This window comes from Marmota monax, unplaced genomic scaffold (assembly GCF_021218885.2).
Source record: "Marmota monax isolate L192 unplaced genomic scaffold, Marmota_monax_Labrador192_F-V1.1 WCK01_AAM20220418_F8-fsc00044, whole genome shotgun sequence".
In the NCBI taxonomy this organism is placed as follows: domain Eukaryota; kingdom Metazoa; phylum Chordata; class Mammalia; order Rodentia; family Sciuridae; genus Marmota; species Marmota monax.
Genome location: NW_026695198.1, coordinates 13924664 through 13939283, shown reverse-complemented (window position 1 = coordinate 13939283; position 14620 = coordinate 13924664). Strand labels below are relative to the sequence as shown.

Sequence of the window (14620 nt, the reverse complement as noted above, 5' to 3'; positions counted from 1 at the left end):
ACTAAGTAGAAAGGAACGCAAACAGTATGAAGAGACAAGGAAAGAAAGGACCACAAGCAATGCAGGTCAACTCAACATTAGAAGAGGTAATAGCTGCAGCAGATGGAATGTCAGATAAAGAATTCAGGATATACATGCTTCAGATGATCTGGAGTCTCAAGGAAGACATCAGACAGCAAAATCAGACAATGAAAGATCACTTCAACAATGAATTACATAAACAAATCCAAGAAGCAAAAGATCAACTACACAGGGAAATAGAGGTTATAAAAAACAAACAAACAGAAATCCTAGAAATGCAGGAAGCAATAAGCCAGCTTAAAAACTCAATTGAGAATACTACCAGCAGAGTAGAACACTTAGAAGACAGAACATCAGACAATGAAGATAAAGTATTTCAACTTGAAAAGAACATAGACAGCTCAGCAAGACTGTTAAGAAACCATGAGCAGAACATCCAAGAAATATGGGATAACATCAAGAGACCAAATTTAAGAGTCATTGGGATACAGGAAGGGACAGAGTTTCAAACCAAAGGATTGAGCAATCTATTCAATGAAATAATACGAGAAAACTTCCCAGACTTAAAGAATGAGACAGAACCCCAAATCCTAGAAGCCTACAGGACGCCGAATGTGCAAAATCATAAGAGACCCACACCTAGACACATTATAATGAAGATGCCCAACATACAGAATAAGGAGAGAATTTTAAAAGCTACAAGAGAAAGGAAGCAGATCACATTTAGGGGTAAGCCAATCAGGATAACAGCTGATCTTTCAACACAGACTCTGAAAGCTAGAAGATCCTGGAATAACATATTTCAAACACTGAAAGAAAATGGGTTCCAACCAAGAATTGTGTTTCCAGCGAAATTAAGCTTCAGGATGGAAGATGAAATTAAAACCTTCCACGATAAACAAAAGTTAAAAGAATTTGCAGCTAGAAAACCATCTCTTCAAAACATCCTTGGCAAAACATTACAGGAAGAGGAAATGGAAAATAACAATGAAAACCAACAGTGGGAGGTAGGACACTAAAGGGGGGAAAATAATCAAAGAGGAAAACAAACCATGTTTAGTAACATAAATAAACAAATATGGCTGGAAGAACAACCCATATCTCAATAATAACCCTAAATGTTAATGGCTTAAACTCACCAATCAAGAGACACAGGCTAGTAGAATGGGTCACAAAACAAGACCCAACAATATGCTGCCTACAGGAGACGCATTTGATAGGAAAAGACATACATAGGCTGAAGGTGAAAGGTTGGGAAAAATCATATCACTCATATGGACTTCGGAAACAAGCAGGAGTATCCATACTCATATCAAATAAAATAGATTTCAAGCCAAAGTTAATCAAAAGGGATAAAGAGGGATACTACATACTGCTCAAGGGAACCATACACCAACAAGACATAACAATCATAAATATATATGCCCCAAACAATGGTGCAGCTATGTTCATCAAACAAACTCTTCTCAAGTTCAAGAGTCTAATAGACCACCATACAATAATCATGGGAGACTTCAACACACCTCTATCACCACTGGACAGATCTTCCAAACAAAAGTTGAATAAGGAAACTATAGATCTCAATAACACAATTAATAACCTAGACTTAATTGACATATATAGAGTATACCACCCAACATCAAGCAGTTACACTTTTTTCTCAGCAGCACATGGATCCTTCTCAAAAATAGATCATATATTATGTCACAGGGAAACTCTTAGACAATATAAAGGAGTAGAGATAATACCATGCATCCTATCTGATCATAATGGAATGGAACTGAAAATCAACGATAAAAGAAGGAAGGGAAAAGAATACATCACTTGGAGAATGAACAATAGGTTACTGAATGATCAATGGGTTATAGAAGACATCAAGGAAGAAATTAAAAAATTCTTAGAGATTAATGAAAACACAGACACAACATATCGGAATCTATGGGACACATTGAAAGCAGTTCTAAGAGGAAAATTCATTGCTTGGAGTTCATTCCTTAAAAAAAGAAAAAACCAACAAATAAATGATCTCATACTTCATCTCAAAATCCTAGAAAAAGAAGAGCAAAACAACAGCAAAAGAAGTAGAAGGCAAGAAATAATTAAAATCAGAGCTGAAATTAATGAAATCGAAACAAAAGAAACAATTGAAAAAATTGACAAAACTAAAAGTTGGTTCTTTGAAAAAATAAACAAAATCGACAGACCCTTAGCCATGCTAGCGAAGAGAAGAAGAGAGAGAACTCAAATTACTAACATACGGGATGAAAGAGGCAATATCACAACAGACACTTCAGAAATACAGAAGATAATCAAAAATTATTTTGAATCCTTATACTCCAATAAATTAGAAGATAGTGAAGGCATAGATAAATTTCTTAAGTCATATGATCTGCCCAGATTGAGTCAGGAGGATATAGACAACCTAAACAGACCAATATCAATTGAGGAAATAGAAGAAACCATCAAAAGACTACCAACTAAGAAAAGCCCAGGACCAGATGGGTATACAGCAGAGTTTTACAAAACCTTTAAAGAGGAACTAATACCAATACTTTTCAAGCTACTTCGGGAAATAGAAAAAGAGGGAGAACTTCCAAATTCATTCTACGAGGCCAACATCACCCTGATACCTAAACCAGACAAAGACACTTCAAAGAAAGAAAACTACAGACCAATATCTCTAATGAACCTAGATGCAAAAATCCTCAATAAAATTCTGGCCACTCGGATACAAAAACTTATCAAAAAAATTGTGCACCATGATCAAGTAGGATTCATCCCTGGGATGCAAGGCTGGTTCAATATACGGAAATCAATAAATGTTATTCACCACATCAATAGACTTAAAAATAAGAATCATATGATCATCTCGATAGATGCGGAAAAAGCATTTGACAAAGTACAGCATCCCTTTATGTTCAAAACTCTAGAAAAACTAGGGATAACAGGAACATACCTCAATATTGTAAAAGCAATCTATGCTAAGCCTCAGGCTAGCATCATTCTGAATGGAGAAAAATTGAAAGCATTCCCTCTAAAATCTGGAACAAGACAGGGATGCCCTCTCTCTCCACTTCTGTTCAACATAGTTCTCGAAACACTGGCCAGAGCAATTAGACAGACGAAAGAAATTAAAGGCATCAAAATAGGAAAAGAAGAACTTAAATTATCACTATTTGCAGATGACATGATTCTATACCTAGCAGACCCAAAAGGGTCTACAAAGAAACTATTAGAGCTAATAAATGAATTCAGCAAAGTGGCAGGATATAAAATCAACACGCATAAATCAAAGGCATTCCTGTATATCAGCGACAAATCCTCTGAAATGGAAATGAGGACAACCACTCCATTCACAATATCTTCAAAAAAAATAAAATACTTGGGAATCAACCTAACAAAAGAGGTGAAAGACTTATACAATGAAAACTACAGAACCCTAAAGAGAGAAATAGAAGAAGATCTTAGAAGATGGAAAAATATACCCTGTTCATGGATAGGCAGAACTAACATCATCAAAATGGCGATATTACCAAAAGTTCTCTACAGGTTTAATGCAATGCCAATCAAAATCCCAACGGCATTTCTTGTAGAAATAGAGAAAGCAATCATGAAATTCATATGGAAAAACAAAAGGCCCAGAATAGCAAAAACAATGCTAAGCAGGAAGGGTGAACCAGGCGGTATAGCGATACCAGACTTCAAACTATACTACAGAGCAATAGTAACAAAAACAGCATGGTACTGGTACCAAAACAGGCGGGTGGACCAATGGTACAGAATAGAGGACACAGAAACCAATCCACAAAACTACAACTACCTTATATTTGATAAAGGGGCTAAAAGCATGCAATGGAGGAAGGATAGCATCTTCAACAAATGGTGCTGGGAAAACTGGAAATCCATATGCAACAAAATGAAACTGAATCCCTTTCTCTCGCCATGCACAAAAGTGAATTCAAAATGGATCAAGGAGCTTGATATCAAATCAGAGACACGCCGTCTGATAGAAGAAAAAGTTGGCTACGATCTACATACTGTGGGGTCGGGCTCCAAATTCCTCAATAGGACACCCATAGCACAAAAGTTAATAACTAGAATCAACAAATGGGACTTACTCAAACTAAAAAGTTTTTTCTCAGCAAAAGAAACAATAAGAGAGGTAAATAGAGAGCCTACATCCTGGGAACAAATCTTTACTCCTCACACTTCAGATAGAGCCCTAATATCCAGAGTATACAAAGAACTCAAAAAATTAGACAATAAGAGAACAAACAACCCAATCAACAAATGGGCCAAGGACCTGAACAGACACTTCTCAGAGGAGGACATACAATCAATCAACAAGTACATGAAAAAATGCTCACCATCTCTAGCAGTCAGAGAAATGCAAATCAAAACCACCCTAAGATACCATCTCACTCCAGTTAGATTGGCAGCCATTATGAAGTCAAACAACAACAAGTGCTGGCGAGGATGTGGGGAAAAGGGTACACTTGTACATTGCTGGTGGGACTGCAAATTGGTGCAGCCAATTTGGAAAGCAGTATGGAGATTTCTTGGAAAGCTGGGAATGGAGCCACCATTTGACCCAGCTATTCCCCTTCTTGGTCTATTCCCTAAAGACCTAAAAAGAGCATGCTACAGGGACACTGCTACATCTATGTTCATAGCAGCACAATTCACAATAGCTAGACTGTGGAACCAACCTAGATGCCCTTCAATGGATGAATGGATAAAAAAAATGTGGCATTTATACACAATGGAGTATTACTCTGCATTAAAAAATGACAAAATCATAGAATTTACAGGGAAATGGATGGCATTAGAGCAGATTATGCTAAGTGAAGCTAGCCAATCCCTAAAAAACAAATGCCAAATGTCTTCTTTGATATAAGGAGAGTAACTAAGAACAGAGTAGGGTCGAAGAGCAGGAGAAGAAGATTAACATTAAACAGGGATGAGAGGTGGGAGGGAAAGGGAGAGAGAAGGGAAAATGCATGGAAATGGAAGGAGACCCTCAGAGTTATACAAAAGTACATACAAGAGGAAGTGAGGGGAAGGGGAAAAATAATATAAGGGGGACAAACGAATGTCAGTAGAGGGAGCAGAGAGAGAACAGGGGAGGGGAGGGGAGGGGAGGGGAGGGGAGGGGAGGGGAGGGGGGATAGTAGAGGATAGGAAAGGCAGCAGAATACAACAGACACTAGTATGGCAATATGTAAATCAATGGATGTGTAACCGATGTGATTCTGCAATCTGTATATGGGGTAAAAATGGGAGCTCATAACCCACTTGAATCAAATTGTGAAATATGATATATCAAGAACTATGTAATGTTTTGAACAGCCAACAATAAAAAAATTAAAAAAAAAAAAAAAAAAAAAAAAAAAAAAAAAAAAAAAAAAAAAGAATAATTTTTAGTGGCAGCCAAGTATGTAACCTTATTGAGACGAACAATTGAAATTTCAAACTAATGTTCAGTCCCACTGTAGATTTTCTGAACGTGGGGAAATAAATAAACAAAGCAATTTTTATTAAAGGTTGCATTTTCTACCTTTAGTTACTTTAGAAAGTTTTTTTTTCACCTCAACATCTGTATAATATCAGTTTATGACAAATTGTGGCTACAAATTTAGAGATCATCATCACTCAAGTTTTTCATGTTTTAATGCACCAGGTTATAACAAGAACCAGAATAACTCTCCTCCACTAGTAATAAAATCCTTTGTGATTGCCCCCAAGAGATAGCACTGTGATGATTAGCTACCAAGTAAAGCATCACAGGTCCTGCAAATAAATCCACTGGAGGAAAACAAAATTCAAAGCCATTACCCTCACATTGTTCTGGTTCCTGTCAGTTTTGATGTGAGTTCTGCATCACCCTTTGGCCCAAAAGAGGTACTGCATCTCCCCAAGTGTACTGTTTAATGCATTTCAACCCTTGGGATATTGCAATTTGGATCAACATCACATGAGTCAGTAGACCTCTGGAGGTCTCAGAATATAGTCAGAATTGTAATGATATTTTGGTATGTGATCATGGTAAATCACAAGTATGTAGAAGGTCCTTACTTTTTGAGAATATTACAAAAATGTCATGAATTTTCATAAGAGGGAAGATTAACATATATAAAAAGTTGCTTCAAGTAAGATGTGAAGTCTTACAAATTGAACAAATATAGTATAGTAGGTATGCATTAGTAAATGGTTGTAGGAGAATACTTTGCTTGTAAGCCAATTTAGGAAACTAAGGTTTGTCTCACTAGTGAGGCTTAGTTGAGGAGAGACAGGAGTGGGAGAGTGTACCTCCATCATTTTTACCCCTCACATCTGGTAAACAGGAGACAATTTCACATGCTTTTCCTGACCCTTACCTCTGCATCTACAGTTGGGCATATAAAGTTTAGACCTGATGTCTAACATCAATTGAGATAAACTCATGAACAAAAAAGTCACAAATAATTTCATCAGTTCTATCAGCAAGTACCAGATTATGGTTAGGTGAACTCTAACTGAATGTCAATTTATAGAAAAGATGTTAGTGGCAGTTTGTCATTAGTTTTATGAAATCATCATAATCCTATCATAATTTACTTCAAGTTGCCTTTAATGAGCACCTTTTTTTAAAAATAAAGAGTATAAACTTTTTAAAAATAGTTAAATATGATGAGACTTGTGAAAATGGAATTTACAAAAGCTCATGTTCCTCAGATTTTCAAAATAATGCCCATAATGAGGAGGCTTATGTTATATCATTTAGTAGCAAAGAGAGATAGAAATGGACTCACTATAGGTAGTGCTGAGTGACCACACACAGCGCTACATGTCTTCCTCACAGACTTTATAAAGATAGTGCGCCTGTTTTCTTCTTATAGATGAGGAATGGAAATTGAGAGAGTAGAATTAACTGTCCAGGACCCCACAAGATTTTCCCAACCTCCCAGGGCCTCTGAATGTGAGACTCCTATTGCCAACTGCCATTCTATATTTGGGAAGACACTACAAGATATTTTGAAAGTAGTGAAAGACAAATAAAATTGGACAAACGTTCCAGATTGGAGCAAGTTTTCTGTAATGGTGCCAAGATATAGGCTACAAACAGAAGTTATGGGTTGGTTGGAGTAAGCATGCTATCCAGGGATTTGGGGTGGAGGATGGTTGGTCAGTTGGTAGGAAACCTTAAGCATCAGAATGAAGAGCTTTGATTTTGCAAATGTTGCCATTGGATAGCAATTGAAGATGTCTGGAATTCGGTATTGACATGATGTTAAGGTTAGACACTGAATCAGTCTGAAAATTTGCTTAACAAGTTGTTTTTTTATATCCCATAATGTGAATATTGCAATTCTTTCCATGTCAACCAAAGAAGTAAATAAGAAGCCCACTTACGCTAAACTCTGACCCCCAAGACCTGCATGTTTGGGCCTAGGCTGTTTCCCTAACCTCATTGCCTTTGTCTTTGTATGTTCACTAGTATATAGAGAGCATCATGCTTATTTATGAGGAGACCAAATAGGTATTAACCTTAGAGCCTTTGCATTTATTCTTCTTGAATTCGTTTTCCCCAAAACAGCACCTCCCTCTGCCATCCCACACTCTATTAGTGCCATTTTACTTTATAGTCTATCGTCTGCTATAAAATTATTTTCTGGATAAATTATTGCCATCTGATACTGTTGGCTTCTTTGTTTTCTTTTGTCTTACTAAAGTTTGATTACCAAAAGGAATGGAACTTGACTTTGTTCATTGTTATACCGCAGACTCACTGGAATAATGGAGATATTGGGGGTCTAAAATTAAGTGCCCTCTTTAAGAAAAAGAATAGAAAGTTATCAAACAGAGTAGAAATGAAAATTAATATTTACTCAGAATGCTAGAAAAAAACTGCACTGTAAAGTTTAAATATAAGCATTGTAAGTATAATCATTACAAAATCTAGAAAAATAATATTTTATTATTTTATTGCCTGACCCACTCCTATCCTTTTTCCTCCCACAATTTTTAGTAACATTGTTTCTGATTGACTCTCATAACCATTTTGTCCTATAATTTTCTATGAAGAGAATAGAAAATTATTCTTTTTACTAGCATGGATGATTGAATTTAAATTACTGAGAATTTAGAAAGCCTTTCAACATCAAAATGCATTATTGCTAATGTCTTGTAAATTTTAAATTATGGTGAAATACAAAAATAAAAATCTGGTGCTGGGTTGTAGCTCAGTGGCAGAGCTCTGGCCTAGTATGTGTGAGACACTGCGTTCGATCCTTGGCACTGCATAAAAATCAACAAATAAAATAAAGGCATGCTATCCATATGCAACTACAAAAAAAATTTTTTTAAAGAAAAATCTCTGAAGTTCTTTAGCATTTGAGCCATAATGTTTGAAAGATTATTGCAGAGAATAGTTTCTGGCTTTATGCATTTCCAACCTGCTTCTTCTCCACCACACATACTTCGTAGTCCTGGGGGCCCTAATACATAGGCAAAACCTCTGACCCTATATTTCTCTTTTAAATGGGATGACTTTGTATAGTGAGCAGTAGGAGTGTTTTGGAAGCCATTCCTACACCAGGACACAATAACCTAACTATAAACAGAAGTAACTATAAATCACATAAATAAGCCCCAATAAACCTATCCTCAGTGCATCCCTAACTCAACTTCTCTTAGCTCAGTTCCAGAAATAACCAAGAGCCATTTAAACACTACACATCAGGACAGAAAGATGCTAGGATGCAAAGAAGACAGCAATTATAACCTTGCAGTTAAATCATTTTGCTTTTGCAAATTTCGCATGTGACTGAGAGTATACTTCAAGGCCCCTACAAGAACTTTGAAAAAAGATCTGTGCAAGTAAGGGGCTCTAAAAACCAAGCATTTTTAGCTTTGCTGTGAATTCACTTCTGCCAGCACCTAATGGTATTTGTAGGTACAAAGTAGGCCCAAGGGGGAGAAAATATATATATAAAATATATATTAAATGTGTGTGTATATGTTATGTTTTATCAGGAAAGTAAATACACAAAATATATATACACACAGACATAAATTTTATATATATATATATATATATATAAATTGTTAAATGAATAAGAAAGTACTTCTTTGTTTTTCTTTCATAGAATTGCTGAATTGAGGTGTCTTACATTTAATTGGACCCATTAACTCTAGGTTTCATCTATCATTGAACTATGTTAACTCTGAGTGATTTGGGCTCTATTCTCAATATGAAATATGTCAAGAAAATATATTAATGAGAAGCACAGATACATTGACTCTTTTCTTTTCCTTTCTGTGGGGAAATGAACAATTTCTGTGCAATTTTATCATTCCATCAAGTGCGCTTCCTCACAAGTGCAGGGCAGAGCCAGTACTTAGAATGTCTTATTACGGACATTATGGGAAAACTTTTCTCAGTGAATATGTATGTCTTTTTAGGAAGAATAAATGCTAGTCTGTGACATTTATTCTATTATTTTTGCAACATCTAGGAAAGGAGTTGTCCAGAAATTTTTACTGACATAGCAGCTAGAGGGAGCTGAAAGTTTTGAAGGTCCATGTTTTCCAGATGATATAAAAATATAACTTTACTTGAATTTTAATTTAACTGTCTAATATGAAACTAGGGATAATAATAGAAAGGAAATTGACTATTCAGGTAACAAACTTCGTATTGAATGGGATTTGCTTAGAGTTCCTGGCCTTAATAATGTTCCTTTCACACTCTTGCCCAAGGTTACTAGATCAGACTCTCTGGTAATTTAAAGAACCTATAAAATCAAATAATGCCTTATAAAACCAGACTCTTGAGTATACATTTAAGTGCCATTGAAAAGCCATGTGCCATTTTCTGGATCTAGAGGCTTTTAGAGAACACCAGAATCAAAATATGTCTTGCAAATGCCGATTTTTTTCTTCTTCTAGGCATTCAGATGGATACAGTTGAAAGAAGGTAAAAGGTTATGAGGCAAATAATGATCTATTGACCGCAAAGTTGTGGATTACTGCTAGGCTTTTATTTGTGTGCTTAATTTAAGATGATAGAATATTTGTGATGCTGTGAGTGGAAATACTAGGCAATCCTGAATCAAATACAGAAAATATTTCCAACATTTACATCTTTGTCACTTTCACATATTTTTAAAAACTTCAAGACAATCTTGGGACCTAATTGGATATACACAGTATTTAATATGAAAGGACAAATGTAGGTGCAGCTATTCATTTTGGATATTTTGGAAGGAAAATATATGTATCCATTTGATGGTGGATTTTTTCTGGGAGGTGATGTGCTTTGGTTCTAAAGCAGTGACACTTTGAGGTACCCTGTCAAGGACCATGTTACTGGCTATATTGATTTTCTGATCGTAGTAAAATCTTTTTAGTCTCTGGCAGATAATTTGCTGCTGTACTGCTGTTTACTGCAGCTTGAGGAAGGGAGGAATAGGTCAGTTTGAAAGGATTAAGAAAATGGATAAAAAATTATAGGCTGCCTGTTAAAATACCCTCATAGTGTGTAAGTGTTTGTCATAAGTAGAGTAGGGGGAGTCATGTTTTTCCAGGAAAGCACAGACATATTTCAGTATGATTAGAAAAAGGTAAAGATTTTTTTTCCTTAGTGTCATTCAGCTGGTGTAATGAGCATTATTGATTAAAATGTTAGGATCAATAAAGATTTAAAGTTGAAGTAGAGGAGACCTTACAGAGGAGAAAAAGGTTACGGTCTGTTGAGCAGGCAGGCAATTAAATGCTTTGTAGAAAATTGATTTCTTAAACTTGAACTGTCAGTTACTCTGCTTGGCCTTCATTGGCATGGATTCTTCTGCAGAATGTGCACAGAAAACAACATGCCTTCCTATAAGACTCATACACTAAATATTCGTGAACATCGTGTACAACGAGAAGTTCATTATTTAAGGTTTTCCAAAGAATTCTCCATAATGGTAATGAGGAATGATGCCCTTCAAGTCATTGAACAATCAATAAACTTAACATTGTTTCTTTATATATATTTCATATTTTGTCAGATTCTAGTATTTAAACAGTAATGTTTTAAATCCCTCTTTTTCTCAACTCATCAGTATCAAAATCTACCAAATGTATTGGACTTTTTATGTTACAGCCTCATAACCAAGGATCAGGAGTTAGATATTCCTCACTCAGAAGCAATTTCACTGCTATTTGTTGCTTATTACTGTTATTTATAGAAGAAAATACTGGACTGATCTGGAAAAATACATGAGTAGGACACCAAACCATACAAGAGTCAGTGCCAGAGTGGAGAAAAGACTGTAATCAAACTATCAACAAGTCAAGAAAGGAAGTAAAATCCACTAATACAAATTTTAGGAAAAACATCTCAATGAGCATTTTTTTTTGAAAGTGTGTGCAAAAATATCCCTAAACAACCCAGAGGCCAGTACCTGAAAATACTAACAACTAAATTATGGGCTTTAGTGGGTGCTGTGGAGAAAAGGTGGAAAGGTATAAAAGAAAGGCTTAAGTGGAAAGAAAAGAACAAAGACTGACCAGTCCCCTCACTTCTGGTTAGGACACATTTCTCAGGGCTATTCTTGCATTATATTTCCATATAACTAATTTAAATTTCTTTTAAAACTTTTACAAATAATGTTTTAGATTGGGTCCAAAAAACAATTTTTAAAATCAAACTTGACCTTCGTGAAACAGTGAATTTCACTGCTTATTTTTCTAAGATATTTGTGCATGTGTTAAAATGCAGTAACTATCAATATGTAGAAATGAATGATAAACATTACAAATTCATTTCTTCTAAGTTGCATAAAATATCAATAAAAATAATAGTTAATTATAAAAGTTATTTAATTTCCTTTGGAGGAGCTCTTTTACAAACATTTAATTTTACAAACATTTCAATTTTAAATTCTTAATTGTGACTCTATAACCTTTTTTCAGGTAATCTGGATAGAGAAATCAGTGGTTCATTTGTCTAGCACTTTGATTTTGGTGGATTTCCGATCTTGTAATCAATAGTTCACACTGTCTGGAAGAATGTTTTAGAAACCAGTGAGTTCTCACTTCCTCTTGCCTTGGCACACAGGTGCACCCTGAGTGTGACACTGGAGCAAGCCATCATTCTAGCCAGGAGCCATGGGCTGCCTCCTCGCTACATTATGCAGGCTACAGATGTGATGCGGAAGCAGGTGAGTCTAATGCCTGTTTAGGGAAGTTTTGGAACTCCCTGTGTTTGAAGGTTCCTTTGTTCATTCATCAGGTCAGGTATCTGACTGGTGCCTTGATGTGTAGGGCACTTTTCCAGACACATGACTTGGTAAGGTAAGTCGTGGGTGAGAAGCAATCCAGTGGGATGAGAACTTGATACAGACTCTTAGGTAAGTGTTCTCCAAGAATTTTGGACAACCCTGGAAAAAAAGGGGTCTATGCAGTAATCTCAAGGAGTAAAGGGAATTGGCTATGTAAATTAGGACAGGAAAGGACTAGGGGCTTGTGTAAGGGACAAGATAAAGGACATTTGGAATTTTCTGGAAGTTGTTACGTGATTTAGTAAATCTTGAGGAATGGATTGAGAGAGGGACAGGCAAGAAAAAAGATGGAAAAAATTGAGCAATCTGCTTACTTATTACATACTTCTGGTGATCTCTCAGACTTCCATGCTATGCTGAGAAGTATATGTTTTATTTCAAGGATAAAGTGCTGACTTTAAATTTTGCTTTAGAGAATAAATAAACTGCCTTTGGGCTGTGTTTAGGTCACTGGAATATTCATAGTTGAGAATGTACTCTCTGAATTAATAGAATGAACTTTGTATGCCATCACCCAATAGCTTTTTTTTAAAGAGTAGTAGCTTAGTTTTTAACTTGTAAAATTCTTTTAAAAAATCAAAATAAAAAATGGACTAATTTCAATTTACTAATTAGGAAATAAGCTTAATCTATAAGAAAAGACAACCTACAGAATGACAAAAAATCAAAAGATACTATTTTTTTTTTTTTACATTTTTCTATCACTTTTAAGCTACTACAATAGCAAATCTCTTTATTTGCTGCTTTGGTTCGAGTTGTCCAGTGATAGTGAGTGATTAATTCTTAAGGTATGCATTTGCAATTATAACTGCTTGTATTTACCAAAGATTTAGTGTAGAACTCCTAAGCAGACACATAAATCCCTCTGGGCTTGCTCCCAAGATTACAGTACAGAATGTCAACCAAGCCAATGAAAAAAATCAACAAAAGATTACCACTGAGCTGGCACCTGCATTGTAGAGATCAGGTACAGTGAGGGCATATACATGACACTTCTGGGTAAGAACCCAAGAACTGAAGATTGACAACCAAGATCTTAGAAGGTCAAAGGATTTACTAAGTAAAGGTTAGGTCTACCAGAAGTATGGGATAAACTGTTGTCCAGCTGGCAAAGGACAAACACGGATGCAAATTGCCAGAGGGCTCAGGAAGAATTTTTGGAGAGCAGATATGCAAATTATCCTTTAAAAAGTAAATCAAAATAAACTTATGATTAGTCACATCAGAATTGTATTTGCATCGCTAATTTTATTTTATTGTGTCGCTCTTAGAGTAAATTTCTAGGAGAACTTGGAAGAGCCATCTCAAAAATTGTGACATATGGCAAGAATCTATCTTTCTTTAGAATATTCCACTACAGAGGTTAAGTCACTACATATACATTCCTACATTGTGGAAATGAATAGCCATGATTCTAATATCTTTAACTTCCTAAAACTGAAAATGGAAATAGAGATAAAGTAAAGACAATGTTTTATAAGCCTAATAACTCATTTCATGGTGCACAGCTCTTTAACACATGGTATATTTATACAGTATTAATACATGATATCTGGAATATCATTTAAAATACTGAAAAGTCATGCAGTGTCTTGTAATGTCTTTATTGATTTCTGAGCTGCATTATTTTTCCTGTATTTATCACTCTTTCCTGCTCCTTATTTTTTAAAATAAATACATTTAGAATACTTTCTTCCTTTTTTTGCTGATTCCTCAGCACCAAGTTATGCATCCCAAATAACTGATTTAAAACTTCTTTGTGGAAGATCTTAGAGCCTGGGGCTCTCTTTTAGGGAAAGCAAGCAGATGTTTCTATAGTATTCTTTCTGAGGCCAATCTTCTTTTCAGTATTCAGCCAAAGTACATGGTGGGTTTATTGGCCGGGATCCAGTCTCCAAGCCAATTCTTACACACTTAGAATCTGAGCAGTTAGAATACAAATCTAAATCAAGGCTAGAACTTGGATTTTCTGTCCTTTTTGCTTTCCAACCTCAGAGAAAAATATTTAGCCATTTAGACTCAACTTTTCAGAGATAGAGAGGTTAGAAAAGTTTTTATCTTTACTATAACTTGAAGTATTTGAATTATTTCATTATCAATTTGAATTTTTATATTTTAAGATATAATAGTTTGTTAGCTATATATTGAAATTTTGCAATACATAATAAACAATATAATGAATAAGCTAAGATCTTCAGTTTCTTTCTAGAAATGAACTTTTTGACATGATTTATTCTTATTTATAATTTCAGTATTATTTTCATGTGTATATTTTGTACACATGGTATTTT

General features: G+C 35.2%; 1 protein-coding gene across 1 annotated transcript in view; it reads left to right on the top strand.

The window, feature by feature from the left end:
* The window catches only part of Prex2 (phosphatidylinositol-3,4,5-trisphosphate dependent Rac exchange factor 2), a 298856-nt gene that overhangs the window by 267975 nt on the left and 16261 nt on the right, over positions 1-14620 (top strand). The window contains exon 38 of the mRNA XM_046428586.2: positions 12107-12209. Coding sequence (XP_046284542.1) covers positions 12107-12209 — 103 coding nt within the window. The remainder of the gene's footprint in view (positions 1-12106; positions 12210-14620) is intronic.